This window comes from Antechinus flavipes, chromosome 1, assembly GCF_016432865.1.
Source record: "Antechinus flavipes isolate AdamAnt ecotype Samford, QLD, Australia chromosome 1, AdamAnt_v2, whole genome shotgun sequence".
Taxonomy (NCBI): Eukaryota; Metazoa; Chordata; class Mammalia; order Dasyuromorphia; family Dasyuridae; genus Antechinus; species Antechinus flavipes.
This window is the reverse complement of record NC_067398.1, coordinates 25,512,253-25,537,786: the sequence shown is the minus strand read 5'-3', so window position 1 is coordinate 25,537,786 and position 25,534 is coordinate 25,512,253. Positions and strand designations below refer to the sequence as shown.

Here is a 25,534-nt window from a genome sequence, read left to right as displayed (position 1 = left end):
TTGAAAGAAGGAGGAATATCTTTAAAAATTATTTTTACAGAAGCTATTTTCTCATGTGAGAGTCTTATTCTCTACCTGCCATTTTTCTTCTGGGGTACCATTATAATTCTGTTCGAAAGTTAAGAAGTCTCAGTTTTTTATCTTCAGTGGTCATGTGGTTTCCATGTCTTCTGGTGGGAAATGGAAGGAAACCTTGTCAGAATTAAGCATTTGATCAGCTTCTTGAATGACCAACTTGTGAAATGGACTTTCTGTAAGAAGTGACCCAAGTGTACATCTTGACAATTGTCCTGATAATTGTGCTACGGACATTAAATTAACAGACACTGTTTGCTCTCCTTATTCTCTTTGAGGATTGAGTACCATTGTGGCACAGTGACCCATGAGTAAGAGGACCAGGATTCAAATCCTGCTGTTGATACTTATTTGCTGTGTGGTCTAAGGCAGGTCACTTTACTTACAAATCTTGGTCTCTATTTCCTCTTCTATACAAATGAGGGGAAAGGACAGAATGGTCTCTAAGGTCCCTTTTCACTCCAGATCTCTTCCTGTGACCCTTTAATCCATTAGTAAAATAAAATCTCTTTGGCTGGAAGGCCCATGTTTCCATTGACTTTTCAATATCAAAATCTCCTTTAGTGATAACATGGGAAATTCTCACTGCTCTTTTGAAGACCCCTTTAGTCTTCAGAAAGCACATTCCATAAATTTAGAGCCCCTAAAATTCAGAGTGGTCATGTGATTTTGGATCACAGATTGAGCACTAGAGGAGATATATCTCCTTAATTTGTAATTGAGAATGCTTCCATCTAGGGAAGCTTATTGATTTACCAAGCTGAAACAGGGATTGTAAGAACTATCTTATAACTTTCCTCCAAAATCCAGAGTGGTTGTATGATTTTGGATCACAGATTGAGCACCAGAGGGGATATTCCTCCTTATTTTATAATTGAGCATGCTTCCGTCTAGGAAAGTTCATTGACTTACCAACCTGAAACAGGGATTGTTGGAACAATTTTGTAATCTTCCTCTTCTAGTCACTTTCAATGTCTAGCTTGATTTTAGAATTCAGAAAACTGAGAATCCAGAGAGATAAAAAAATGACCTTTTCAAGGTCACAGAATTATCAAGATTACATATTAGTTCTCTTTCTACTGTACCTTGAGTTCAAGGAATGGGACAATTTCTCTATGCCAGAATGGTGTAAGGGAAGAAATGCTAGATTTGACATCAGCGGGCTTAGCCCCAACACTGATCCTGTGTGACCTTGAGCAAACCTTCCCCTTGCCCTGATCCCGTGTAACATGGGGGATGTTGCATGACCTCTAAGGTGTCTTCCAATTCTAGATTTCTGATTCAGTCATTTCAGTTTAGAGAAATGACACTGTGGGCTTAACAACCCCCATCCAGGATCACAGCAGTCTTTAGGAAAGATTTTTATGTGGTAACATGAAAACTAGGCCTAAGATTTCTGTTCAATTTTTTTATGTGCACATACAAAATAGAGTTTATGGAAATAGGCTATTTAGAAAGCCCTGGGGTTACTCAAATGATAACAAAAGACCTAGTTTTCACATTCTCATATTTAACTTAAAAAAAAAATTCTTTTTCACTGTTTTCAGAATAGAGGATCCAATATTGGACTTTCAAGGTTGGATTCATAACCTGACATCCTTGTACTTGGTGTGTGTATATGTGTTTTAAACATGTTAATAAGTGTTCTCATTATAATTGGTTCCCATTGTGATGCTATTTTTTATCTTATGCATTTAAAAACACTATTCTAAGAAAGGATCCTTGGGTTTCCCTATACCAAAGGGGTTCAGAAAGCAAAAAAGTAAAGGACTCCTGCCTTAGTACCAGTTTTATAACATAATGGGTTATATATATTGATTTCCATTACATAATGTATACCCTTTGAGAACAGGGATTGTTTCACATTTTTATTTGTATACCCTTCATTTAAACAGTGCTTGGAACACAGTCATCACTTAATAATAGATGTTTGTTGACTGAAGAATAAATTAAATGCTTGCATTTTTAGGTGCTCTGAGTTTGATTGATCACTTTTCCAAGTCTCACACTTCAAATATAGCTGAATTTAAGACTGCAGAGTTGAAAGATTGAAAAGCCCTGTGCCCTTTAAGCTTCATGGGGCCCGATGTAAAAATCAATATAAAATCATTCATCCCAAGCACATGCAAAATATATTAGAAATGTTGCAATTCAGATCATTTCAACAGTTATTCAACACCTATTTTTTTTTTTTGCCCAGTGTTGATATCTGGCAAACACAGATAGAAAGATGCCAAATGAGAAGTCTCTGCCTTGAACCTTTATTTGGGTTTGGGATGGGATCCAATAGATCAGAGGCATCTAAACCATCTAAGAGTTCAATCCTGTTGTCCCAGGTGTTGTCCCTTTTGTGTCTGCCTTTGTACTTACTTTTAAGCTCTATAATTGAATAAAAGATCCATTATTTATGTAGCATAGTAATTTCCAAAGCCCCATGTGGCCGAGGCTTATATTCCTCCCCCATTCTCTTCTTCTCCTTCCCTCCCTTCCTCCCCCCTCTCTTTTTCTCTCTCTTGTCTGTCTCGTCTCTTCTCTCTCTCTTCTCTTCTCTTCTCTTCTCTTCTCTTCTCTTCTCTTCTCTTCTCTTCTCTTCTCTTCTCTTCTCTTCTCTTCTCTTCTCTTCTCTTTTCTCTCTCTCTCTCTCTCTCTCTCTCTCTCTCTCTCTCTCTCTCTCTCTCTCTCTCTCTCTCTCTCTCTCTCTCTCTCTCTCTCTCTGTATCTCTGTCTCTCCAACGAGCAAAACATTAACTAACAGCCTGCCAATCCTAGGGCTAATCTAGCCTCATCCAGCTGCCCATGACTCGATTGAAGATTTATACGTACTGTTATTAGGTGTGAACCTTCCATATGGAAAAACTTGAGTGCTCTGGATTTTATACAAGCCCTACCAGAACTGCTGCCACTGCTGAGACAGTGTTGTATATTAAATAGAGAAAGGACTTGGGCTTTTCAAGTTCACCCCAAAATTGTAAAACTATTATAAATTAAGCAGCAAGAACTTATCAAGATACCAGGCACTGTATTAGGCATTGTGGGTAAACGGACAAAAATGAGACTGTCTCTCAAACCCTATCCTCAGGAAGTTTACATTTTATAGGAGAGGCAACATGATCACATATAAAGGTGTTTGGTGGGGAAACTCTTAATTACTGTGCAGACCAGGTAAATGACTGATGAAAGTCTGTCATGGATCTGGCAAAAATATTTAAGTACGAGTGATTCCTTCATAGAAAGTTCATCACAGAATGTAAAACTTCTACTTTCCCAGAAAAGAATTGCAAGGTATAAATAAATGACCATGTGAAAACATGCTCCACTAATGAAGATAAATTAAAAGGACCCTGAGGTTCCTCTTCAACATCCTGAAAATTGGATTTGTCCAAAAATGGGAGCAACATTAGACACAGTTGGTGATACCATGAATTGTTCCAACCATTTTGAATATATCCACTTGGGATTATGCCAGAAAAGTTATTGAGCTGTCTCAGTGATCCCGCTCCTGTGCAATCATCCAGTAGAACATAAGCTCCATGAGGACAAGGATTGTTTCTCATGTATATCTCACACCTAGTAAAGTATCTGGCCCATAGAAGGCCCTTAATAAATGTGTTGGACATGAGATCTAAAACAAAGAAAGGTCTCATAGATAGCAAAATATCCATTGCTGTGCTTTTAAGTATCAGCTATTACATTTAAATGTGAATTTTTTTTTAATGAACTGATATCCAACTTTTTTCATCATGCTTTCTTCATCATGCCTTTGTGAAGCTGATTTTCATTTTTATGTAAGTGTCTTTATGCATATTTTTAAAAAAATTTTTCTTGATTTACTCCCTCCTCTTTTCCCAATTAGAGCTTGTTCAAATTATTTTTCTATTTCGTCATCCAATAAGTTTCCTGTCTCTCCCCCATTGTTTTCTATCATACATAAGATTGTAGGTTTAGAAGCAAAAGAAACTTTGTCACCGGTCCACACTCCCTATTTTACTACTAAGGAAAATGAAGCTTCAGGAGTTGAAATTACTTGCCCCAGATAAGCTAGGGGTTTCAAAAGGGTGGAGACAAGCAAGAGTGCATCCCTGGGATGGGTAGCAGATTGGGCAGAGGTGCTAGAATAGAAGATCATGGAAAAGAGCAAGTTAGGCAATTTGGGAGAAAGGGAAAGTAAATCTGAAAAATAAGTATGGTGTATCTGAGGAGTTGATCTATCTAAAAGATGTTTGGAGAGTTATCTGCTGATGAGAAGAGTGGGCTTTTTTTTTTTTAGTAATTAAATCCAAAAATACAAAAAATAATTACAAAAATTGGATGTGTTCCAAGATCAAGATAACCTGATTGGAAGGGGGGGAGGGGAAGGACTTTTTGGTGATGGTCTAGGCTTTAGCACTTTAGCTTGGAAGTGAATGAGCTGAACAGTCCATTCAAAAATTACAACATCCAAGGAGACACTGACATTTTCGGGAGTTTGAAGGAACCGATTTAGCTAGAAAGGGTCAATGGATTGTAATTTAAACATAGTTTGTCTGGATAGCAGGCAGCTTGGTCTAATGGGAAGATGGCTGCACTTGGAAGCAATAAGACATGGTTTAAAATTTGGCCCTTATTCACCATCTGACGGGGGTCAAGTGACAACCTCTCTGAGTTCCAGTTTCTGCTTTAGTAAAGTATGTTTAATAATACCTGTAGTACCAATATCAAAGCATTTTTGTGAGGCTGGAAATAATGTATGTAATGCCTTTTGAGAATTTAATGCACCATATAACATCTGTTGTTATTTTAGACAGAGAAAAGTACCAGCCATAGTAAAGAAAATGTTTCATCAAATGTAGAAATGGATTTTGATAATATTTTATTACACATAGAAAGACTGCCTAGGACATTGAATCGGGGGCCAATTTTGGAATCAGGACAGCCTTTCCTATATACTGGCTATTTGAGTAAATCACTTTTTCTCTCAGGAACTCAGAAAAATCTGTAAGATTTCAAGTGTTGAGAAAGTTGTGGATCTGTATCAGGGACACAAGGAGTTTTTATATAAACATATTGCTCAGAGAAGAAAGAAAGGAAGGAGGGAGATGGGGTGGGGAGGAAGGGAGAGAGAGAAAGAGAGAGAGAGAGAGAAAGAAAGAGAGAGAGAAAGAGAGAGAGAAAGAGAGAGAGAAAGAAAGAAAGAAGAAAGAAGAAAGAAAGAAGAAAGAAAGAAAGAAAGAAAGAAGAAAGAAAGAAAGAAAGAAAGAAAGAGAAAGAAAGAAAAAGAAAGAAAGAAAGAAGGAAGGAAGGAAGGAAGGAAGGAAGGAAGGAAGGAAGGAAGGAAGGAAGGAAGGAAGGAAAGAAAAAGAGTGAGAAAGAAAGAGGGGAAAGGGAGGGAAGGAGAGCAAAACCATGCATTCTGCAGAAATGACATGATATCAAACAGGACCTAACTTACTTCAATGCAGAGTCTCTATTTAAGGTACAGCATTTCTCTGTGTGCCAGATAAATTATAAGATCAAATGAATAGTTACCCGATTACCGGTCAAATAATAAGCATTTATTGAGGGCTCATTTTGTCTGTATAACTGTGATATCCTGGAATGAGAAATTGACTGAGAAGGTACTCCAATAGTTGTTTTGCAAGAAGAGGGATAGTTTCTTTTGACACCAAGGTAATTGAGGTGATTCTGACTTCTCCAAGTTCCATTTGCAATAATGTGAGATCGCAATAAGCAAGAATCTGATTAATTTAACAGCAGGCTGTTGATGGCTTATTACCGTGTTAATCTGAGGTCCTAGTAGAATGGTAAGGTGATAAAGAGCCTTGGATTCACATATTAACAATCTGGCCATAGGGTCCTTCAGACTTTCACTTATGGCTTACTCAGCATAGAATGACTTGTGGGTAGGGTAATCAAAGGATAATAGGAACCATTTCAGTCGGGATCCTGAATGGGGAGCTTTTTCCCATCCACCAATAAGCTTTCTCTCGCATCCATATGTGGTCCATCTTAGGATAATGTCTGTAACACAAGGAGGGAGCAAATAAGTACTGGGAATTGCCCAGTAGGTGCAGCCATTGTTGGTAGAGTTTGACAGCAAGCAAGGTCACTTTGTGCCTTTTCCTCCACTTGGGTCACTTCTAACCAAATGAATTCAGAGTTTATGAACCTTAAAGTGTACACAGGGAGCGAGTAAATGCTCACCCCTGACCCTTTTGACCTTTTCTGACATTATTAATTCAGACCCAGCTGTATAGGAGGCCAGAGCTCCAGTTATTTAGTTGAATTACTGTTGAATGAAAGCAAGATTGGTATTTATCCAATTCTTCAAAAGCTCTGTTTTCATTGTGCTCTCCCCACGCGAAGCCCATTCACAACTCCACCTTACAGTAGTAATGCTCCTCATTTTCCTCCTCATCCTCATCACCATCATCAATATCATACTTGATGATGGATGTTAAGGCTTACCAATTGTTTGATGTCCACCTGAACCTCATCTAAGAGTAAACAGAGTGCTGGTCTTTGTGGACTAGAGGCCCAGGTTCAAGTGTTGCCTTTGAAAGATTGTTATAGTAGAAAAGAGCACTGCATTTGGAGTCTAAGACCTTGAATTCCAGTTCTAATTCTGCCAGATGGACTCCAATGGGAGGAATCCTTTCCAACATGGTGGAAGCTTTTTAGTCATGGCCTTCAAAAACTTGGGATCACCTCCAGGTCACACTTTGGCATCAGGAAAATGCTTCATAGTTTCAAAGCTCTCTGAAATCATCTAGTCCAAGCTCCTTATTCTAAAGTTGAGAAAATGGAATTTCCCAAGATTTATGGTCATGCTGTTGGGTATGGATTTGATACCTTGAGATTTATTTCAGTGCAACTGTGGCACCAAAATAAGTGGACTTTTCTTCTGAATTTGAGCAGCTTATTTTAAAATAACCATCGTCCCTCTTTCCCTTTTAACCCTTATACTGTGCTCTTTATTACCTCCTAATGGTAGGCAGAGGAGTGGATAGTGAACTTGATCATTAGTTTCCTAATTTAACCATGATCTTTGATAGGGATTTTTAAAAATCTCATTTGAGCTAACAATTCTGGACTTGGGATACAAAGAGTTGGTTAATGTTCAAGGCAAAATATCTATTAGAACTCAACCTTTTTCAAGAACACATTTGTCATTTCTCATCAGAAATACCTCTCAGAAGGAAGAAATCTTGGAGCAAGTTATATGGGAGATATTTGCCTCTTACATTTTCTATCTCTGTGATTTTGGCTAAGTCCCTGGATCCCAGTTTCCTTATCTCTAAGAAAAAAACAAAAACAAAAACAAAAAGAGGGTTGAATTATATGGCTTCTGGGATTCCTTTGAGCACTAGATCGATTAATGATTCTATGTAAGAAAGCTTTTAAGCATAAACTGAAGAGAAATGAAGAGAGTGAACCAATTACCAAATAGGTACAACTGGACCTATTGTTAATTTTTTTGTGAGTAATGTGGACGCCTTGAAGTATTTAAGAGTACAACATTCAACACAGAGTGAAATGTGTTAAAAAAAAAAAAAAAAAGTCTATTCTTTGAAAATCTGATTTCTCTTCCGTAATGTATTTGATTTAATCACGGCAGAGCTCTCCGTGCTGTGTGATATTTTTATGCCTGTGTTTATCAGCTAAGAGCTCCAGGATATCAGTGGCCAAATCTCTAGCTAAACAAGTAGAAGGCTGCGGTGGGATTGTATAAAATCTCCATTTGTAAGAGGCTGGTGATTTTTAATGCTGTGTCCCTGAGAAGAGAAATAGAATTTGTTTTACTTCTCCTTTCTGTCAGGAAGTAACCCTTCTGGCTTTGTTGTAAGTGTGGTTTGTAATAATTGTACACATCCCAGATGGCTCGTGAAAGCCCTTTGAAATGCCATCTGCCAGGCGTGTGTCCAGCCGGCAGCTTGTCATTCTGCTATAAGAAAAGAGAAGGCGGGCCTTCTCTCCCCTTTCCCTCCTTATCGTCTCATTGAATGAAGCTTGGTGACATTGGTTCAGACTGAAGGCGGTTTTCTCAGAGGATAACAGAACAAACATCTGAGAGTAATCCTTTTGCAAGACAACAACATGGGAAGCTCTTGCCTGGGTAATAAGCCCTGGAGTTGTTGGGGTGGTTCCTTCCCTTCTTCCCCCCACCCCCAGCTCATGGTCAAAATGCCAGCAGGGAGAAAAATGTTAGCCCTGGTTTTTCTTTCCTCCCCTAAAAGCATTTTTGAAGACATTGACTATTCTCTGGGCAGATAACTAGCTCATCCTTAATTATTCCACGGAAAGCTTTCTTTGTCTTTCCATTCACACTGTTTTATTTTTATACATTTCTTTTCTTTATATTGACAGATTCTGTTTTCATACAACAGACTCTTCCCAATCAACACCCAGACAACCCTCCTTTCCGAAGGACATTTTTCAGAAAGGAGTTAAACAAAACTGTCTAATGGCATAATTACGACTGATGTCGTATGACGATTTCTACTTTTGTAATTTACCACTGATGTCATGTGACAGTTTCTACTTTTCTAATTTATCAATTTGTTAATAGAAACATGTGTCAAGTGGGGGCTTTTAACTTCCAAGGAATGGTACCCATGTGGATCGCTGGATCTGGCCGTGCATTTCTTGGAAAAATTAAAGCAAATCAAAAGAAAATTAAGTCCTATCATGTTGCTGAGGAATGAACTCTGGTTCTGGATTCAGCCCTGGGTTCAAATCCCATCTCTAATGTTTCATCACCTTCAAGAAGTTGATTTAATCAGGTTTGCTGTCACTGTGAAATGAGGGAATTAGTCTAGATGAACTTTAAGGTAAAGATAAGAGATCTGTGGTCCTTCACAATACAAACACAATAATAATGATAATTTTAGCTGTTATCTTGCTGCCAGGTTTTTAAGGTTGTAAAATACTTCACATGTGTTATCATGATTTGCCTTCTTTTACAGATGAGAGAGCCAGAGTTCAGAGCAGGTAGATTACTTAGCAGTTTTATCCACCTTGTGAGTATCTAAGGGGCAGCTAGGTGATTCAGTGGATAGAGCCCTGAATTCAAATCCAGCTTCAGACACTTATTAGATGTGTGACCTTGGGCAAGTCACTTCATCCTGTTTGCCTCAGTTTCCTCACCTGTAAAATGAACCGGAGAAGGAAATGGCAAACCGCTCCAGTACCTCTGCCAAAAAAAACCCAAATGAGGTCATGAAGAGTCCGACATGACTCACTGACTGAACAGCAAGTAACTCTCTAAGGAAAGATGTCAACCAGAACCTTCTTAATTCCTAAACCTAGCACTCTCTGTACTAAGCTGCCTTTCTAGTAAGAGCTGACATTTAGCTTTTCACTCACAGTGACATAAAGTCTTATGGTTTGCAAAGAATTTGACATAACATCATTTCATTTTATCCTTCCAACCACTCTCAGAGGATTATACACTTAGAGCTAGAAGGGACCTTGGAAAGACCGTAGTGCCAGTTTCCATTTTACAGCTGAGGAAACTGAGACTCCTAAAGGTGACCCTAAGGTTTGTCTCCTTTAGTTAAGTTAAATCTCTGAGTCTAGGTCCAGAGCTTTTTTCCTATCTCGTGCTGTCCTAAAAGACAATGGAAGAGCAAGAGCAGCAGCAGCAATAGGATATATTATAAAATGTTACTATGATATGATTGGTTATATAATATGATGATAATGATTAATTCTGTGGAAAACAAACAAACAAACTCTTATCATTCCTGCTTTCCATGAGGAAACAGGCTCAAGGATAATTAAGTGAATTGTCTCATCAAAAAGCTAGTAAGTACCTAAGAAACACATTGAACTCGGGTCTTCCTAATCCTTCGTCCCTCAATGAAGGGCAAAGGAGAGACTTAGTGGCATTCATATTTCCTTCCTGTACCTGAACATTTCCTAAGTGCTTTACATTCAGTGGATTGAGAGCTGATTTTGAAGTAAGAGGATTTACATCTGCTAATTGCTGGCTGTGGGCAAGCTATTTAAGTTTCTCTTGTCTCAGGCCCATCACCTGTAAAATAGGGGGATGAATGAGATGCTCATGGAAATTCCTTCTAACTTTTATCCAGGATTTGAACTCAGTTCTCTCCTTAGCATATTACTATCATCATGTCATCATTATTATAATAATTATATCACAATTAATAATACATTAAAATATGACTGCTACCAGTAAGCTCTTTAAATTATGCCATTCCAGAAAAAAAAATAGTTGATAATAATGTCAGAATCTCTCTGAGACCTAATCAGCCATAAACTTTGCCTGCCATTGAATGTCTTAGGAAAATTTTTTTTTAAAAAGTCAACAGCATTTTTTTAATGGAGGAGAAGAAGAGGAGAAAGAAGAAGGAAGAGGAGAAGGAGGAAAAATAAATATAATTTTGTGTTTCACATCAAATCCAGTGTGCTACAAATTTGGTAGAACATGTATTGGCCAGTTTTCTGAGATGACTTTAAGAAGGTTCATTGTGTCACCATTTCACCAGACTCTCAGATCTTTCTCTTTTCTAATCAAGCTCCTGTCAATCAGATAAAATTTGAAAATATTTTCACAAAGCAAAAATTTTCCTTGTAGAGATGGTACCAATGTTGACATTCATTGTTGTGGAATTTGTGCTGTAAAAGACTATCCCGATCTCCAGAAAGACCTATCATATATTTGTAGACAAACATAGTATGTATTTAAAAAATATTTTAAATGTCTTATTTTTACAAATTTAACAAGCATCAATATTGTAAACATTTTCTTTTTCAAAGAACTAAAAATGGAAGGAAGGAAGGAAGGGAGGGAGGGAAGAAGGAAGAAAAAAGGATAAAGATTGCATATAAAGATACAAAATCATGGAATCTTTACCACATTGAATTTCTTTGTTCATTTGTTTTATACTTATCATGGTTGGTGCAATCTTGGCCTGCTTATCTATGCCCACTTTTGAACTTCTTACTCTCTTCTGTTTACTTATTTATTTTTTTATTTTGGGTTTTTTACTTTGTTTTTTCAAGGCATTTGGGAATAAGTGACTTGCCCAGTAAGTGTCTAGTTTCTGAGATTCAATTTGATCCAAATCATCTTGATTCTGGGACTAGTACTCTACTCACAGGGCCACCTATCTGCCCCTTCTTCTGTTTATTTGTTAAAAAAAAAAAAAAATTCATCCCATGAAGTCAGGAGGACCTGAATTCAAATCTGGTCTCAGACACTTAACACTTCCTAGCTGTGTGACCCCGAGCAAGTCACTTAACCCCAATTGCCTCAGCAAAAGAAATAAAATAAAATAAAATAATCCTCAATGTTCTTTTTGTCCATCCCTCATTTTTATTAATGTCATTTTCATGAATCCCATTTTTCCCACTAACCCACTCCTCCCCCCTCCCCCAGAGAAAAGACCTGCCTTTATATCAAAAAAATATAATTATCCATTGGCCTTGTCTTGAAGAGGTATGTCTTACACTTTTCTATTAGTCCATCCCTTCATCACCTCTGTACCAAGGTAGGAAGCATATAGCAATCTCCGGGAGTCATGTTTGGTTGTTCTATTGAATCTAGTTCATAAGACTTTGACAATCATTTTCTTTTCTGATTTTGTTGACGTAGTGTAACTCATTCTCTTGGTTCTTTCTAATTCACTCAGCTTCAGTTGCAGCAAGGAACGCTCAGATTTTTCTCAATCTAACCTAATGTCATTGCTTATGGTACAATATTAACTCATAGATCATGTTTTATTCAGTCATTTTCTAGCTCACAGATCCCTATCCTTTTCTAATTCTTTGCTACAACATAAAGTCCTGCTTTTGATAGTTTTGTACATACTATTATTTCCCTTCTTTCTTTGATCTCTTTTTTGTAAATATTACTCATTTCTCTTATGTTTAGATTGAAGTTTTTAAAATCAGTAACAGTCACAAAGCTCTTTGTTTACAGAGCACATCTTTTCAGGTGGAATAGTTGCCTTGTTTCTGATGTTTCTTTGTTTATTCTCATTGATTTGAATGTGAAATAAAAAGAATTCTGTAGCAGGTGTTGGAATATCTGCATCCCAGTGTGGACCCTAACACCTTCTATTAGTAACCTGAAGTAGGTCCCTTTGATGAGAAACTTATAACATAGATAACAAAAAAGTACTGGACTTGGAGCTCACTGGCCACTATGATTTTAGGCATCAGTTTGGGCTTCAGTTTGCTGATCTATAAAAGAAACAAGCATTTATTAAACACCTTCTTGCAGTTACTGTACTAAATACCTTTCAAATAATTATTATTCGCATTTTACAATGGGAAAAACTGAGGCAGATGGAGGTTGTGTCTTGTTTAGAGTCACAGAGTTAAGAATTCTGTGTGGCTGAGGTGAAGTTGTGGAATTGGTCATGCAATTTAATAGTAAATTAATAATATTTAATAGTAAATTAATTTTTAATTTAATAGTAAATTGAGATACTAGTAGGGTAGAGAATGCTTAAGACTCTAATTAAGAATTTGAGAGAGAACATTGAGCTACAAACTGAATTCTTTAGAAGAGGAAGGAGGACAACCATGGGGCTGGAACTCAACAGTGCCGGGATCTGAACAGGGTCAACAGGTTTAGTAGGATGACCTTTACAGGAGAAAAGGATGCTAAAAGATGGCAGCAGAGGATGAGTGACATTGCAGAGCAAGGAATATTCCAGCTCCCTCTTTTTAAGACCAGTCTGTCTGGGGGGAGAAGAAGGGTAAATAAAAAGACAAAGCCTGTGTTAGACAGGATGCCAAGGATGTCATCGGAGATCATACAGGAGGTGGTAAATAACAAAAGGGAGACAAGCTCCTCCCATGTGATCCCCAATCTGGTGCTTACAGTGGGAGGTGGGCAGTAGTGCAATGGTCTTTCTCACAGAGTCAGTCTTTATTTTTCTAAAAGGAGTATAGAATTCTTGAGGGAAGATCCATTCCCTTGATGGCCTCTCTGATAGAAAGCAGACACAGGGTACAATGAGATAATGCATGCAGAGTTCAGCACATGGATTGGCCCATAGCAAATGCTTAATAAATTTGGGTTGGCTTTCCCTTCCCGTCCCCACAGGGTAGACAACATTTAAGGGACTTTGGATTAATCTTTTTTCCCTTTTTCGATGTATCAGACGTAAACACACATTCCGTTCTTTAAAATCTCAGTATGAAAGTTATTTCTAAGAACATGGTTGGAATTTGTCTAAAGGATTTTGTTTCTCAGCTCAGGACCTTAGGTGAATGGCTTTTAAATGCAGCTTAAAAGCTTCTTATCTCTAGATGAGAGGAAATGCTACATTTGGTATCCAGAGAAAAGAAAAGCTTGGCTCCTGAGAGGAGATTGGTTTTGGAGAAAAAATGTCCTGTTCAGTGCTGGTTAGCCATCATATTCATCCCTAAAATGTTTTCTTTACAGTCATAATGGTAACTTTTTCTATGGGTGTGTCAGGCATCCCGGCAGAGACCCTTGGAACATTTCTCTGTCAGACATTTTTGCAATCAGTCTTTGTTTAATATTCTTAAATTAAATCAACCAAGAATTTATTGAGCACATTCTGTAGGCCAGACAAAATGCCGAATGTTAAGAGATAGAGGATAGGTCCTGCCCTCAAGGAGTTTCTGTTTTGAAGGGCCTGCTGCCTTGTACCTAGTGTTGAAAGTGGATTTGAGCAGACTTTTATTGTTCAATATGATAGAAATGTGAAATCTTTAGGTCATGGGCTGGTGAGTTGTTTCTGGATATTGCCAAGAATTAAAAAAGCTGATGGGGTCTCTAGTTTGTTTATGTCTAAATCTACTGTTTCTCTTTGTCTTTCCCTGTCTTTCTGTCTTTGTTTCTAGTTCTCAATTTTGTTTATGCCTAAATCTACTGTCTTTCTCTGTCTCTGTCTCTCTATCTCTGTCTCTCTCTCTGTGTCTCTCTTTCCCTCTCTGTCTCTCAGTCTGTCTCTCTCTGTCTCTTTCTCTTCATGTTAGTACATTTTAGCAATCATCAAAAGCACACTGGCTGTTGAAGCTCTTCCTTAACTTCTCTTTTCAGCATCATGGCCCTAGGAAGTAGAAGCCATGCTGTGCTGGTGGTGATGGCAGGGGAGGGAGAGCTATGATGCTGAATGTAAGTGGGGGGGGGGGGTCTCCATGTCAGAGCTACAGTTTGTTCATGTCTTTGGGATTGATAGCTTTCCCTTTTGAGTTGAATGACACCATTTTATGCTTTGGTCTTTCTGTTACAGGCACAACTCGGCCTCCAAGAGAAGGAGAAGTGCCTGGGGTGGATTATAATTTTCTGACAGTCAAGGAGTTCTTGGATCTTGAGCAGAGTGGAACTCTCTTGGAAGTTGGTACATATGAAGGTAAGGTGATCTGCTGAGGGGTGGAAGTAGACTGGGCTCAGTGATTCCTCAGAGTGACTCACTTCTCAAACCTTTTCTGTATCTATTTTGCTCTGAAAATGGGGATCTGCCCCTTTTCTTAGAAGTAGCAATATTGCATTTATGCACCCAAACTGACTTTGCATAGAATTCCCTTGTACTTCAAAGTTCATGATAGCTTTATTGTCTAGGAATATGAATTTCATGTCTAACCTCCATTTCTTTTTCCAAATGAACTTGGAGAGCAATAACATGATTGTGATTTGCCATTTTTTTTTATTACCTGATTAGCACGTGGCAGATTACCCCATGGGAGGCGGGGGGTGTACGTATATTTACATATATATGTGTGTGTGTATTGTTTAGATACAAATATGTGTGTATGTGTGTTATTTGAACAGTATCTCTCTGTGGTTAATGAATTAGTGGTTCGTGTTGGTGCCCACACACTTCTGTTCTAAAAATGATAGTTTCTTTAGCTGATCTTATTAACTTACTAGCCTCATTAAACAGCGAGTGGTAGGTGGAAGGAAAATCTCATTTACAGAAAGCTTTGATGAGAAACCAAGTGAAGCCGAATCATCTCCCAGGTGTGGAATAAAACTGGAAGCAGGACAACAAACAGATGAAAAAATGGAACAATTCTGCTAAGACTTATCACAAAGTATTTTTTTCTGACATGAATAGTGGACATACTATATTTGGACTCAGATGCTAATGAATATCCCTGATGGATGGGCAAGTATAAATGAAACAAGAACGTCAAAATAAATGCTGTTAAGACCAGACCATCTACATACAGAAGAGATCTATGTTGGAGGCAACAGCTTTTTGAATATTGAGGAATCCATTTTTAATATAGCTAAATAAGGGAATTGCAATAAATGCTTGTGGAGGAAAAAAAAAATCATGGCTCAATCAATCAATAAACATTTACTAAGCCAGGAACTGAATTAAGTACTGGAGATGCAAAAAGAGGCAAAAGACATCAGAGCTTCTTGCTCTCAATGAGCTTACAATCTTTAGATTGTATAATATGGAAATGAACATACACAAAGCAAGCGATATATAAGATAAATATATATATTAGAAAGATACACACACACATATGATAAATAATGGTGGGAAGGCTTGGGAATTAAGAAGCATTGGAAAAGGCTTACTGGAGAAGAAATTAGAGCTTAAAGGTAGCCAGGAAGGTCCTTAGTTGGAGTACTGTGGGGAGGGTGTTCCAGGCGTAGGGGCAAGCCAAAGAGAATGCCCAGAGCTGAGAGATGGAGTGCCTTGTTTGTGGAACAGCTAGGAGGCCAGTGTCTCTGGATCGGAGAATATTACTAGCCCATATATGTCATTTCCCAAATTTGTCTACAAAACCTTTGGAAGTACAGTCTACAGATGATCCCAGTGCAGCTTTGCTAAACATCTGAGAAGAGTTTGGTTAATAATATTCTTTAGAGGACTCTTTGCAGTCACTCAGTTTACAGAAAGGATCAGATTATGTAATGTCTCATTGAGTTGATAAGTTTCTTTTCTATAAAAAAACATTTGAGTTGTTAGATCAAAATTTCACCTTAAAGGAGCTCATCTGACAAGGCCTTTCTATTAGGAAGAAGGCCAGATTCATTAAAATCGATCCCCCCTTTTGTTCCTCTTCCATTCTAAACTAGTTCATTGTCCATATTCTAGGTCTTTGTAAAGAATGTTGGAGTGTAAAGAATTCTGAATTTAGAACCAGAGAACTTGGATTCAAATCCACTTGTCTATAATTACCTGTGTGCTACTGGACATGTCACTCTTGCCCTACTCTCTGGGTCTAGTTTCTCCATATAAAAAATGAATGGGTTGAGCTGGATAAGGTCCCTTCCAGCTCAAAATGTACATGTTCCTGTTTATCAGTGGACCAGATTACAGGCCTAGATTTTGCCGAGCCAACTACACGTTATTCATTACTTTCTCTTCCTGTTGTTGGAGGTGACTCCATTCCATCTGTTTGTCTATATTAATATCTATCTTATCACATGAGCTTCCTTGAAATTAGTATCAACAAAAGTAACTTGCTTAATAGATTTTTGCTTATTACTAGCAAGAGTGACATAGAGCAAGGAGATAAATGCTTTTACCAGAACTCTGTTTACTTCTATCATGGAAGATATCCAGTGGAATGACCAGAGGTTATCCGATCTATCTTTCATGGATGTAATGTCTATGTACACCAACATTATATGTATTATGTAATGTATGGATATTATGTCTTAAGCAAAATGGAAAAGCAATTCCTTATAATAGGAAAAGATAGTGACAAAAAAAAATTAAGTGCCTATTATGTGCCAAGTACTGTACTAAATGCTTTACAAATATAATTTCATTTCACAACTTTGGGCTATAGGTGCTATTATTATCATCATCCACATTTACAGTTAAAGAAATTGAGGCAGAAGAGACTTGCTCAAGATTATATATGAATTAGTGTCTGAGGCCACATGTAAACTCAGGACTTCCTGTTTTCAAATGAAGTCGTCTACTGAACCACTTATAATTGCTCTCCCTAATTCTCAGATTCTCCTAAATGAGTCCAACAATCATGCAAAAGAAACGCTCTAATTAGCACCCCAGAAAAACCAAGTGGATAAAGAAAGCTTTGTTGTGTCTATTATGATATGCCGTTAGGACCAAGTCTGTCGGTGAATATATCTTGGATAGATATTATGTTCTGAGAATGAATTTGGCTCAGAATTAGATAAGATGAGAATAGACTCAATAGCATTAGGAAAACATCAGCTTTTTTTTGTTTGTTTGTTTTTAGTGACCCTGAGGTTTATTTCTTTAACAACTCACACTCTTTGGTGATTAGTATGATTGCAAATCACGGAATACCAAGGTGTGAAGAATTAGGTTGAAGGTCTCCTGTTGGATAATTATAGATATGATGAGTATGAATAGACTTTGCTTATTACTAATGAAGAAATGTTCACCAAAAATGGTATAAAGAACATCATCACAGAGACATATAATTAAAAGAGGATGAGGGGAAGTCTCTTAAAAAAAGGGAGCCTATAGGTTCCATTGACATCCATGTGAAGTCAAAAAAATTAGAAGGACTCCAAGCATTTAGAGTGGGAATCCATGGAACAGTTACAAAAGGATATGATCAGGGAGCAGATGACATTGGAATATAAAGATGTTATAAGTTGTACCTTCATCAGGAATACTCATCCATATGCAGCAATATCACATCATCCAGATATCTACCACTAGACAATTTGGATGTTTTAATTGAATGATTGAATTTAGAAATAAGATTCAACTTCAGTTTGAGTTCTTCCTTTGTAGAGTTCAATACCTGTATAATGCGCTAATTGCTCCTATTTCAAAATGTGGTCATCTTCTATCTAACAATCCTGTGATGCTTCTAATTTGGGTCTCAGTGAAAAATAAATGCATCTGAATGCCAGCTGTCTACTCTTTGATCATTAATGGACAATGGTCTTTGATTGAATTTAGGCAATTCCTTCTTTGTCATCTTTTAAGTATACCCTCCCAGGACACAAGAACATGTGTTGACTTTTTGGTCAGAGACTGTTAACAGACTGGAGGATTGTCTCATAAAGAAGTTTGTCCTAGAATAGTTAAAGCAAACATGATTCCTGGTCTTTTAGGATGGGGCAAAAGGAGGAAAAGAATGGATCGTGAGTATTGAGGAGGTATTTCTGCCTCTTAACCCCTCTCAGACACAATCTCAATAATAATCACTATATCCCTTTGGTTAACAAAAAGAAATGAAATTTACCCAAATCTAAGCACCATGTCCACCTTACCTCACCACTGGGGCCAAAGGATGGAAAAAACCTCCACAAACTGCCTTGTGTCAATTAGTGTAGTTTGGGTCTTCCACGTTATTTTAGTCCTTATAGCGTTACCTGGGCTTGAAATCCTCTCAAAGAGAAGCTCTCCATGTTAGAGTCTTTTGACTGACATCAATGGCTTCTGCCTTGTGGGAGACTGGAAGCCAAGCGCCTTGGATTCTCATGATGTAAACCTGAATGATAATACCCAGAAACAATGTGCATCAAGCACCTGGCATAAAATAATACGGAAGCTTTTTTTCAAAACAAAGACTTGTTGGATAATGTGACATAATTATATTTTCTGAGACTGTTGTATGCTAATGCATTTCAGAGATTCTTGTAGTTATGTTTGTTTTGGCTTGTCGAGGTAATAAGCCTTTTCCTGTGCAAGGTTGAATCAATGTCATTTTTTTTTTTTTTTTTGTCTGCTGCTGACTACATAATGTTCCAGTTTTGGGTCTTCGAGTCAAATGCTTTTCCTAAGTAGTGAGCATATTTTATGTCTGTTACAGGCTGAAGCAAAGCTTTGAATTGGGGAGTTTAGCCTGAAAAGTGACCCCTGTGTTCAGTAATTGGGTTTTTATTTAATATAAGATACTAGACCAGGTAATCCTAAAGGCCATTTCTGGAGGGGCTTTGGCTTGTTACTGCCTGGTTTCGCTATTTTTTAAAAGCACCTGATTTTTTTTGAGGGGGTGTTGTTTTTTTTTTTGGGGGGGGTTCCTGTCTCCTCTTATCTCCTTTGGAGAAGTAGCCTGCTATAATGGCTGTTGTCATGGGGACATTCACATCTGTCCCCTGAGGTTTACTATCCTTGTGATGCTCAGGTACTGCTTTTAGAATCTCTGGATCTCAGTTTCCTCATCTGTAAATTAGAAATAGTAAGACCTACTTGCATTGCCAGGATTTTGAGAGGCTCCAATGGGATCATAGATGCAAAGGGCTTTGAAAACCTAAGGGAGTTAGATTTTGTGTGCTTTGTTTTTATGTTGAACTCAACAAATACTAAATAAAATTGACACAGTAAAAGAGAAAAAGAGGATTGTATATAGAACTAGCGTTCCATTTCATACACCTTAGTTTTTTGAGGTATGTAATAAATTCAACCTGGAGCTTTCAAAGCTGATCTGCTTGTCTGTACTTCTTTGTGACTTAGTTCTTAGAAAATGATTTGGAATGAACTTTTTTTATTTCATTGATATAGTGAGCTCTATAAAGAAACTCCCTGTAATAATGCACGTCAGTACATCCTCTGCAACTGAGTTGTAGTAAATCTCCTCGAGCACTGAGAAGTCCACTGACTTCCCCAAAGTCACGCTGGCCATATGTATGAGTCAGTGGTGAGACTGGAACCTAGACCTTGGTGACTCTGAGATGGTTCTGTCTTCCCAATATTCAGCTATTTTTGCTTTGCCCTCTTCCCTCACTCATCTTCTGACTTCATTAACCTAGGCCTGTGTTGCCAATGATGCCAGAGTAAAATTAAGATTTATAATTACATATATTTAACTTGTGGTTTCCCAAGAACAGAGAGGACTTGGGAAATTGGAATCCAAAAAGAATCCTGAGATTATGCTCTTTTCAGCCTCTTCAGAGCCAAATGTGGAGCCCCATTTGTTAGAGTGACCATCTCCTGAAATGACATTTACTTATCTCTCCCACTATAGAAGGCACATTCTTGGAGAATAGGGAGAGCTTCTTCTTCTTTTTTTTCCTTTATATCACTAGCATGTAGTAGGCATTTAATAAATATCCCCATGTGTCCTGCTTACTTCTGAATGCTTATTCCTGAAAGGAGAGCCATTCTCTTTGCTGTGCCATGTGTTGTGTCCAGCACTGAGAGGCAGCACGAGTCAGTGGTTTTGATGAAGACCTCCTTCAGGTTCATGGGATCCTCAGTGCCCCAAACAGCTTTCTGACCTTAGAATTCACTAATGTTACAGACCTGCATTACTGGAGGTGTCAGAGGGGCTCCTCTTCATTAGGAGTCAGAGGTGACTTCCTTCCTTCCTTCCTTCCTTCCTTCCTTCCTCCTCCCTCTCCTTCCTTCCTTCCTTCCTCCTCCCTCTCCTTCCTTCCTTCCTCCTCCCTCTCCTTCCTTCCTTCCTTCTCCCTCTCCTTCCTTCCTTCCTTCTCCCTCTCCTTCCTTCCTTCCTTCCTTCTCCTCTCCTTCCTTCCTTCCTACCTTCCTTTCCTTTCTTTTCTTTCCTTTCTTTCCTTCCTTTCCTTCCTTTCCTTCCTTCCTTTCTTTCCTTTTTTCCTTCCTTTCCTTCCTTCCTTCCTTCCTTTCTTTCCTTCCTTTCCTTTCTTCCTTCCTTTCCTTCCTTCTTCCCTGCCTACAAAAGGGAATTTGGGAAGGTGTCCTGAAATGATGCAGAATTGGGAGTCCCACCTCAGTTTCTAAATTCCCCATCTAGTGCCCTACACTGTAGGATCCCACACTTTCCCACACTTTCTCCAGTAGCTGCTCCCTGCTATCTGGCAGTATCTTCCTTTGCAGTCCCTACCAGAGGCAGAGCTCACCCCTGCTCAGAAGTGTCTCCAACAGATCAAGACCACCCTGTGTTTTGCCTGGCCCTCTCCTATGAGACATTGGGGTGGTGTGTGGGTGGGAAAGCCTGGGTTTTCTGCTTCATCCTTTGACCGGTTGACAAAACCAGATTACATCATTGTCACGGATCGATTTCAGGAGACTTCCAGAAACATTGTGTGTGGCAATCTCCCCTCCTTAGTAATGAGCAATGAGAGAGCTGGAGCTGAAAGGAGTCATGAAGGTCCTCTGGTCCAGCCAATCATCCATAAAATGATGTTTGGGTCTTTTCTGGCCTGGTGTTCTAAGGCTTTGATGACTGAGAAATGAAGGCTTTAGGTCATTCTTTAGGATCTTTCTGTCTTATACAGATAAGGAAACTGAAGTTCAGAGTGGCTCACACATTCACAGAGATGGCATTTGGACCAAGTTCTGTTCCCTGATTCCAGGCATCTTTCCATGGCATCACATCCGGTTTCTTCCCTGTGGGCCTTCAAGATCAGCTGAACCCTGTCCCTTCTTGAGCTCCTGATTCTTTTTATTCTTTCTTGCTAAGAATAAATGGGATTCTGGGTCTCTTAGCTTGGAAGCAGTGGAGGGAGAAAAGAGAATTTGTTGGGGGTGAGTTAGACCATTTTACAAATGACTGTGGGGTGGATGAGACTGATAAAGGAGACCTTGCGTTTGAAAAACCCTTCCCTTCTCTGAGTAGGATCCCAGGCTGCATAGTGTTTCTGGTGGGAATCTGGATTTTAGAACTAAACTCTTCAAAGATAAAATGTTTTTCCTTCTGGAAGGGCTTTATCCCTCACTTTGATGGAAACAGGAAAAAAAGGAGGAATGTAAAAATCCCCCCCCCACCCTAGATTCCCTTTCTAGTAGGGGAATTCCCATTTTTTATTATAGAAGACTTAGCCAGTTGTTCTGCATCCTGTAACCCAGATACTTGGAGACGTGTTCCTTGACAGACACTGGTTACCCCCCTGAAGCAATAAGCCCTGATGGCAAGACCCGAGGACCAACGGGGCTGCTTGGAGTGTATTGACAATGAAACAGCCAGCTGACAAATATCATTGGATCTGCTAATGCCTTCCTCACATGAATGCACTTATCTCTCTACGATTCTACCAAGAGATTCTTCATGCATTTGTTTTAGAACTAGAACTGCCCTTAAATTCTACGTCCCTAAAGACCTACGCTCCATCCTCACCCACTCCCAACCCCCCAAATGAGATTCCACCAGTTTAGGGGGCTTCTGGTATGGAACACACCTCTCCTTGTGTAGATTGGTAACTTAGCTGTACCCCATGGAGTTGCCTAAGGCAGTGAATAGAGGGATTTGCCTGCAGTCATATACTAATATATGCCAGAGGCACAATGTATACTCAGGTGTCTGCGGTGGGGGTTGTTTCATTAATGGCATCAGGCTTGTTGGCCCAATCACAATGTCCGTTCCAAATTATGTGCTCGTGAATTGTTGATTCATTCCAGACCCCACAACTGGCCCTTGCTCCAGTGGGCCACATTGTCCCATCATCAGTGGCACGTGATCTCACCTAGCCATTGTCCTCTCAGACAGCCAAGACAAAGACACCAAAGAAAGGAAACTAAACACTGAGCAGAGACATGAGTTATTTAGGATAGGTGCAGGACCACCACTTAGACTCATTTCATGCCATCATAGATTTAAAGCTGACAAGTACTTCTGAGATCATCATCCTTAACTTTTTTTTTAATGTCTCATATTCCTTGAGTAAACAAAGCCAAAGGACCCCTTCTCAGAATATATTTTTTTAACTTAATAGCGTTTTACTTTCCCAAATACATGCAAAGACATTTTTTAACATTCACCTTTGCAAAGCCTTGTGTTCCAATTTTTTTCTCTCCCCCCACCCACCCTCTTTTATAGACAGCAAGCAATCCAATATAAGTTAAATATGTGTAATTCTTCTAAACAGTTTTGTCCTATAACTTCTTGTCATGTTTCCATATTTGTCATGCTGCATAAGAAAAATCAGATCAAAAGTGAAAAAAAAAAAAAAGAGAAAGAAAAAAAAAACCCAACAAGCAAACGACAACAACAACCAAAAAAAAAAAAAAAAAAAGAGGTGAAAATACTATGTTTTGTCCAGCACTGAGAGGCAGCATGAGTCAGTGCAACTTCGGTTTTCGTAGTTCTCTCTCTGGATGCAGATGGCTCTTTCCATCACAAGACTATTGGAATTGCCTTGAATCACTTCATTGTTGAAAAGAGCCACTTCAATCAAAATTGATCATCATACAATCTTGTTGTTGTGCACAGTGTTCTCTTGGTTCTACTTACTTCACTTAGCATCAGTTCATGTAAGTCTTTCCAGGCCTTTCTGAAGTCAATCTGCTTGTTATTTCTTTAATAATAAAATCAAGTGCATAGGTTTACAAAGGCAAGTCAAAAAGCATTCATTAAGCTCCTTCAGTTAACAGATATTGTGCCTTTAAGCACTAGGAATATTTTTTTAAAAATTAAACTTAAAAAGGTCTCTTTTTTCAAGGACTTCACAGTCTAATGAGGGAGGTAACATGTAATCAATTATGTGCAAGCAAAATATATAGGATACAATGGAGTTTATCTAAGAAGGAAGGCATTATGATAAAGAGGATTTAGAAAAATTTCTTGCAGAAAGTAGAACTTTAGCTAAGGCTTGATGGAACTTGAAGCAAAGGAAACCCATTATATTGGAATACAGTTATCCAAAAAAAAATAAAAATAAAAAGTTTATGGGACCCCATTAGAAGTTTCATGGCCACCCAATTTGAGAGTCAAAACCAGGATTTGAAACCGGATCCTCTCATTCTAAATCTAATACTTTTTCAGTGAAAGGTTGATGAGTGAAGAGAGAATAATGGGACTTAGGCTGGAGATTTAGAATGGGAAGTAAAGAGAGACACAATGACAATTCAGATCCAAAGCAATCCATCAAGTTGATTGATTGGGAGTAATTGCTATGACTTAGGTTTAAACAAACCAAAAACGAATAAATAAATAAATAAAGGCTATGTAGTTTTGGCAGTTTTAAGTGTGCATCTGGAGCCTGATATAAAAAGATAATAGATTCATCCATCCCCTAGCTAGATATTCCTGACCAGCCTGATCTCAGGGCTCATGGGAAGAAAGGAGCACAAGAAGGATTTCCAATATTTTCTTGACTGTTATAGTGCATTGGTCTAACAACCTGCCAACTCTTTTGGTAAGTTATTCCACCATGATATTTGAAACATCATGAAACGAGGAATAGAAAGTGATCTCTTATCCCAGAAGGAACTTTTCTCAGTATTTTTATCTTTTCCAGATAGCAGCTAATGATGTGAATCTTATACAGTAGTTCCAGTACAGGTCTATTGGGTATCTTTTCAAAGAGCCACTTACTAATATTGAATCACAGGTCCTGGGTTCAAATCCTATCTTGTAATTTCCTTACTTCAGTTTTATCATTTATTATACTTAGAGGTTGGATTTATTGGACTTCAATCCCTTTTAGCACTTAGCCATGATCCTATAAGATCATGATTATAATACATTATAAACACAAATAAATAGAAAATAAATTCAAGAGAGAGCTTTAGAAATTAGGAACCCTTATCTATTATCTATCCATTGCATCAGGAGCAGGAGGGTCAAACAAATTTTAAACTCCACCAATTCATCTAAGAAGCAGCATTTAAAACCAGATCTTTCTAACTCTAACATGAGAAGATTAAGAATGTTCTTGTATCAGTTTCCTGTTAATGCTATTTACAATTAATGAATTTGGTCCTAGAATTGCTTAAGTCATGGTTCTTATTCCTGAACTTAGTTCAGAGTTCACCTGATTTGTAATGGATTAAATTTAAAAATCCAGCTTTCCTGCCTCCGGGAATTTAACTGATCTTGAAGAATGTGTGTGACCAGAAAGGGAGTTTGACCCTGACATCTTGACTCCAGCAAGCTATCTTTCAGGGGTGCTGGATTTGTTGTCCAAAAGCCTAAACCACTATCTCACACCTGGATTTAAACAAAGAGGACTTCTTAGTCTCACACACAAAAAAAGGACATTGTTGATAGCCCTCCCCCTCACCAAATTTCCAATCAATCATGTTGTTCTCCGTGTCTCAACTCTTTAACCAATCATGTTGCCTTTAATCTCATGATATCATCCACTCTGCTCTTTTCTTTGTTCTGTTCCCCCCAAAACCAATAGTCCTTTTGCTCTGGGTCTTTGGCTTTAATGGAGACAAGCCACTGACCCATTTATTAAAAGTACAGTGCCCTTGCTAATAAACATGATCTTGCTAGGAGATCTGCCCCAATTTATCCTTTAGTTAAAGCTGAATATGACCATGGCAAACTTTTTTATTTTGTGTTTTTGTACCCCTGGTGCCTAATTCGTAGCTTCATAGATGTTGGTGGAATTGATCTTGGAGTCAACGACCTTCGTGAGCTATCCCTCCCCATCTGATTTTCCTTTTTCCTGAATAGACTTTTTTTCCTGAATAGACTTTTACCATCTCACTGACCAGTTCCTCCCTCCAGTTTCTGGCCCTTTAGATTAGGAGCATGGAGATCAGATTCCCCAGCTTCTTGTCATTACATTAGTGTGGGCAAAGATGGAAGCATCAGAGCAGGAATTCGGTCTTGGACTCACCCTCGGGCATCCACTTTAGACTCTAGACTCTTCTAGTCAGAGAGGGAGGTGAGATTTTTCCATTTCCTT

The 25,534-nt window shown here is 38.4% G+C and overlaps 1 protein-coding gene across 14 annotated transcripts in view; it reads left to right on the top strand.

The window, feature by feature from the left end:
* Positions 1 to 25,534, top strand: part of MAGI1 (membrane associated guanylate kinase, WW and PDZ domain containing 1) — a 702,436-nt gene that overhangs the window by 532,197 nt on the left and 144,705 nt on the right. For all 14 annotated transcript variants that reach the window (XM_051980369.1, XM_051980312.1, XM_051980336.1 and 11 more), the window contains exon 3: positions 14,292 to 14,411. In XM_051980369.1, coding sequence (XP_051836329.1) covers positions 14,292 to 14,411 — 120 coding nt within the window. The remainder of the gene's footprint in view (positions 1 to 14,291; positions 14,412 to 25,534) is intronic.